This window comes from Erigeron canadensis, chromosome 1, assembly GCF_010389155.1.
Source record: "Erigeron canadensis isolate Cc75 chromosome 1, C_canadensis_v1, whole genome shotgun sequence".
NCBI lineage: Eukaryota > Viridiplantae > Streptophyta > Magnoliopsida > Asterales > Asteraceae > Erigeron > Erigeron canadensis.
Genome location: NC_057761.1, coordinates 56,163,742 through 56,169,741, shown reverse-complemented (window position 1 = coordinate 56,169,741; position 6,000 = coordinate 56,163,742). Strand labels below are relative to the sequence as shown.

Sequence of the window (6,000 nt, the reverse complement as noted above, 5' to 3'; positions counted from 1 at the left end):
TATCATATACCACATATTCATTGCTGATCAAAAAAATAAAATCCCCACATATTCACATGATAAGTATATGACGAACTTGTAAAAGTGGATCAAGGTTTAATGCAATGCGCATAGTTTAGAACATGCCATTTAGTTGCTAAGATCAACTGACAGGAGACCTGGCAGCTTGAAGCATTTCCACTATGAGAGTTTTGACATCCCTGCAAAAGATGGAAAACATGGGACTATAAAAATACAGGAATTGAACTAGGCACAACGCATCTTAGAACATATATAGGACTCACTTTCGGTTTTCTGCACGCCTAGGGAATGGAATCCGGAGCTTAAAGCTCCTCCCCTGGTAGCCAGCCTAAAGTAAAGTTGTAAAAAAAAGGTGAAGAATCTATAAACTAAAAGAGAAACCAAGAGCTGCTTGGCCTGACAGTATGAACCGAGCCCTTCGGCCTTATGGTTTGATAGTTCTTGAAAGTGGTTCTGGTTTGGGTCATAAATATGTTTTAGATTCAATTTGAGCTTTTTGTTTCATATTTTACTTGATTTTAAACATTGGTTCTGATGAAAAGACATATGATAACCTCAACTTTTAAGTTTAGAACCAAGATTTGAGCATATGCACATGGATAAATATTTGTAAATAACTTCAGAATAACTGATACAGCTAAGACAAATGATCATTTAAGTTCTAGAAGATTGATTGGATTCCACGACCGGAGTAAATATTACCTTTACATTGAACCCAAGGCTATCCAGATCCAGCATGTATGCAAAGTCCACCTGTTAATAAGTTACCATATCAGTGTTGCTATCTTGCCAAAATCTGGTGTCTATATATTTGAAACATGACTAACTATATGTAATATCTATCCTATATCAAAAGACAAATAATAAATTTTATAGAAACTGGGGAGAAAACAACTCTCAAGATTAAATAAAAAAAACTTGGGTTTCATTTACTGTAAAAAGGGAAACTCATGTACAGCAAAATAATTCAAGATCATGAATTACCGGAATTGATGTTGAATGCTGAACCATGAGTTTTGTATCATCTGAATGGTCTTTATTCATGTGAGACTGCAGGGTCACATAGTAAGTTGACTAAAGAAAGCATAACAAAAATGTACAGAAGATAAAGAATAATAAGACGTTTTTGAAATTGCACAAAACACAAAAGGAGGGTGAATGTCTAAAATGCTTCCCCCTTGACTCCTCGAGGTGGCATTCCCGACCACTTACCTAAAACTGAATCATTTTGGTTCATAAAATTCTCTATTGGATAAAAATGAAACGAATCAAAACTATCCCAAGTCCCAAGGGGGGCTGATCAGCATTTTATAACATCATTTATATAGTTATATAGTGTAACTATTGTAATCATAATTGTTATAAAATAATATGGCAGAATGTTGGTGAGTCAGCCCGGCCCAACAAATGATGGGGCATGAACAAATTAGGCATTTTTAACTCATAATCAACCTAAATTTGGACCAATGGTGGAGTCATACCGTTACAGGCTTAGAGAACTGATAAATCGGATCCACCTTTGCTGCTGCAAACTCCTCTTTCGTAAACTCTGATATCAGTGAGAAACTTTACAAGTAGGAGAGAAAAAATAAGGAAAATTGTATCTTTGAAATTAGGTACTGCTACAAGTATCTAGAATTTTGGAAACTTGATTCTTTCTTTATTATAAAAAACTTTTAGCCATGGTAAACAACTCCATAGCTCAATGAAGTTGAAATGATGCAGAACTCAGGTTCCCAGAAGCATTATAGCCAAAAGTAAAGAAATAAAACGCTCAAAGTACGAACTTAGACAAACCTCCTGAACCCAACAAAGCGGTAGCAACACCAGAAACAAATCGCACAACTTTAGGCTCAATGCGCAGAAATTGGAAGTCGCCAAAGTCAACCTTCAAAATGTAAGATGCCATATAAAAAGAAGGAAAAAAAAAACTATTAAGCCTCCAAAAAAAGGAATTATGGTATAAAACGCTTTACCCAAAATGCATCTGGATGTTTAGCCAAGTATGCAGTACGTATAACATCTCTATCCAGATTGGGAACCTTTAAAATAGATCAAAACAAATGAATCAATGATCAAGTCAGTACTTGAGCTAAAGGAATTCTGACTAAAATTTCAAGTACTGAAGGGGCTTACAGGAACAGCATCACCATGTACAGTTATAATTAAATCGGTTCTATCCTCTGGGTCTTTTGCAACAAGCAATGAGCATTTAGGATTAGCTAGGAGGTCCTGCAAAAAGCAGCCAACTTTAAGGGTAGTCTCTAAAGGAGTAAAGTGAGAACATTAATTGGTCAAGGCCGTAACAGAATAATAATGTACACACATTTGTATGACTATAAAATGCACTCATGTTTTAAAACCTTGGAATGAACTGCCAAACTGCTGACTGCTAATATGGGAGATCCATTGGCATCACATGCAAAATCAACCATTGATCCTGATGGGTAACCATCGTGCTTCTGCAAAGAAAACACAGCTGTAAATGTAATAAGTAAAATAATTAAATAAATAAAAACACGTTCAACTCTAGAGCATGACTACCATGCAAATAGTTAGAAGTGCCGTATCATATGCTATTTCATATAACTACATCAATAAGCGACCATAAAATGGCCTCATAAAGGCTAGTTATTTGCAAACACTTGTAGGTGGTCATAACCGCATAAGACCATAAAGGGACGTATTACATTGACTTCAAGCCAAAAGGTTTACGACAACAGAGAAATCTTGTCACCCTACTAACCCTCGTATTTGTGGATTAACGGCTGTAACTTTAGCCTGCTCGTTCCAAGTCCGGAGTTGGATCATATAGTTTGAGGGAAAGCTGAAGCTACGTGTTTCCTAAAGTAAATATCATGATAGATATGTGTGTGTATATATATATATAGAATGGTACCCGCGCGTTGCGATGGTAGTGGAGGTGCTGGTGATGTAATGGAAACGGCGGTGGTGGCGGTGACCAGTGGTGGTGGCGAGCGGCAGTAGCGGCGGAGATTGGTGGTGGCGAGTTGTGTAAGTTATTGATGTAATTAGTTTTGATGAAATGTTGAAACTTTAAATTTTAAACAAAGGCTATTTGCTTTATCTATACTACCTTGTAAATAATTTGATTTCCTTCCATTTTTTAAAAAAAAAACTTGATTTACCTTAACTACCCCTCCCCCTTCCTTAAATAACTACACCACCTTTTTTCACATCAATTCTTTTTACATTAATAACCACACTGCCACCGCCACGATCACCCGTTACCAAAATGTTAAAAACCTAAAGGAAAATTTTAAAAATCTATGAAAAATTTAAAGATACATGACAAAATTTAAATTTCAAGGGAGTAGTGTGTGTATAAATATATATAGGGAAATTCAAACTACCCACTACTACAAACTGTCACACACAAAACATTAAGGAACTAAGAACCTGGGAGAAGGTTGAAAGAACGCCACGAATGCTATAGTTAAGGAGAGTCTTGACCTCTTCGATTGGAGGCAGTCTAGCAGCCTTTTCCTACAATCACAAAACAAAAAGACACAAAATTATATGGGTGTATATATGTAGTATGTATTTCAAAGATTATAGTACCTGATGGGTTTTGATGATTTGAAATACATCAACGGCAGCAGTATCATCACCAGATGGAGAAGCACTCTAAAATATGTTTTATAATTATATATAAAGAAAATTAATATAAGTTTAACAACAAAAATGATTGAAAAAAAAAAAAAATAGGAGGAACCTGGGAAGGTGTTTGAGTGGATGAAGCCATGGCGGAGATATGGCGGCGATTGGTGGAAGTGATACATGGGGGTTTGGGATTGGTGTGGAATCTGAGATGGCGGGTGAGTGTGCAGCTGCTGCTGCTATAAATAGGGGCATTTTGCTTTTGGTTAATTAACAAGAAACGATTGAAATGATGGGAGGTCCGTAGTTGTAGTAGTAGAGTTGAAGAAGGTGCCACTAAAGTCTTCATCTTCTTTCCCCCAATTCTATTCTTCACCCCTCTCTCACACTTCTTCTTCACCACCCAAGCTTTATTTGTCAGTTTTACCTTTTTCACTACATTCTCGAGTTTATAATCAATAGAAAAGAATCGATAAAAATTGGATAAGAGTGGGAAAAAAAGTTACAATGCATAAAAAAAAATAGAAATAGAAAGAAAGGAAAGAGTTAACTTGAGTTTTATTAAAAAAAAAAATTTTTAAAAAATATAATTTTATAAATATAGCCTTTTTAAAAGAAATATTAGATGTGAAGTGAAGTGAAGGGTGAAATTGTAATTATATATATATATATATATATTCCTTTTTAGCTAAATCATGTCAAATTGGCAAGAAAATTTTTAGTCTTAAAACATTTATTTTTTCCTATCATCCCCTATCCTTTCTTTTATAATATAAACTCAAGAATGAAGATTTGAAAGAATTTCTTATCATTTCTTTTCTTAACCCATTAAAAAAAACTTAAGAATGGAGTGTTAATGTATTTCATTTTATTTTACTTTATTTTAACTTTTGAAGATTGATCGGAAGTTGAAATCCACATACTTTTAGATGGTTACTGGTAATACCGCGGCGATGAGTAACTGATAGTGTAGTTATTTTATGGTTAAATAATTTATCTTTTTTAAATAATTTTATTAAAAGTATTATAAAGATATAAGATTGAAATATTTAAATTAATGAATAAAGAAGAGATATAGTTTGGATAAATATGGTTGAAAAATATTTTAAAGATATTTTGCGCAGATTTAGTGTGTGAGTTGAGAAAGTATTGAAAATTAAGGGTATTTTATGTCTTTTAAAAATAGAAAAGTTGAAAAGAAATGAGAGATAATTTTTTTTATAATGGAGTATAGAAGTCATAATACATATGTCTACGCATTCAATAAGTAAATACCTGAAACCATAGAGAATGAAAAGCCGGTTCCAAGTAGGGGTGTAAATGAGTCAATCCTGCTCGCGAATTATTCAAATTTGATTTGAAAAAAGCTCGTTTCGAGCCGAGCCTAAACGAGCTCGAGTTGAATTCGAGCTTAACTATTCACTCGTTTATTAATCGAGCTCGAACTTCGAATATATAACCCGAATAAGCTTGCGAGCCTAAACAAGAATATAATAATATAATAAAATTTATGCATATTAATTAATATATTATAGATTAACGAGTTTTTTCATGAACTTTTGATAATCGAGCTTAGTTAATCTACCGAGCTCGATTTTGTAGACTTTTTGTTGTCAAACGAGCCGAACTCAAGTCGAGCTCGAGTTTTTTTAACATATCGCGAGCCGAGCGCGCTCAAACAAAGACAATAAGGTTCGATCGAGCTCGAGCTCGAGCTTGGTATCAATTATTTTTACATTCACTATTGTTGCCCCCCTCCCGGTCATCCTCTTTAACATCAATTATTTTTACAATATAAAATCTCCAATCTTTTAACTAACTATACACTACCCTCTTTAACATCAATTATTTTTACATTCACTATTGTTGCCCCCCTCCCGGTCACCCTCACCACCTGGTCGCCACCGTTATCACCACTTTGCACCACTACCAACACTTTTTTAACATGATTCTAGTTTAGAGAACATAATGGCAAAACTCGGTAAACTCAAGTCATGTCACAATGCTTTTCAAATCACAACATAGATGGTTAGAGTATTATGGATAGCCAACAAATTTTTTATTTTTTTTTTAATTAATCCATCATCTTTAATTTATCGTAAAGTCATTTCTTTTAATGGAAAGTTTCCAAAGTTTTTTTTTTTTATCTCTAAACAAAAAAAAGCTTTTGATCAAATGGTTAAGAATTGTTGATCTATTCATAAAAAAAACTATTTACTCTAATGATATTAATTTAAAAAAAACTTTTTCATTAAAAAGAAAGTATTTTTTAACCCATCATTAAAGATGTTTTTTTTTCCAAATATTAATACTATCTCTATACATAATAAAACAAAATTGTTTCTAGAAGGTTTTTTT

The 6,000-nt window shown here is 33.6% G+C and overlaps 1 protein-coding gene across 1 annotated transcript; it reads right to left on the bottom strand.

Annotated features, from left to right (window-relative positions):
• LOC122582441 lies at positions 1 to 4,075 on the bottom strand. The gene is made up of 12 exons (XM_043754834.1): positions 3,758 to 4,075; positions 3,604 to 3,669; positions 3,442 to 3,528; positions 2,385 to 2,483; positions 2,158 to 2,253; positions 1,998 to 2,063; positions 1,819 to 1,909; positions 1,503 to 1,570; positions 1,006 to 1,071; positions 724 to 774; positions 285 to 349; positions 1 to 200 (listed from the first exon to the last, which is right to left on the bottom strand). Exons 1-12 carry the CDS (start codon positions 3,989 to 3,991, stop codon positions 143 to 145), a joined length of 1,047 nt encoding a protein of 348 aa, XP_043610769.1. The 5' UTR covers positions 3,992 to 4,075; the 3' UTR covers positions 1 to 142.
• Positions 4,076 to 6,000: the final 1,925 nt, after the last annotated feature.

Excerpts from the sequence above, each read along its gene's own strand:
- LOC122582441 (XM_043754834.1), bottom strand. The coding sequence starts at position 3,991 with ATGAAGACTTTAGTGGCACCTTCTTCAACTCTACTACTACAACTACGG. Across the intron at positions 1,571-1,818 it reads CGCTTTGTTGGGTTCAGGAG|AGTTTACGAAAGAGGAGTTT; the intron begins GTTTGTCTAAGT and ends CACTGATATCAG. Across the intron at positions 1,072-1,502 it reads AGTTCTCTAAGCCTGTAACG|TCTCACATGAATAAAGACCA; the intron begins GTATGACTCCAC and ends GTGACCCTGCAG.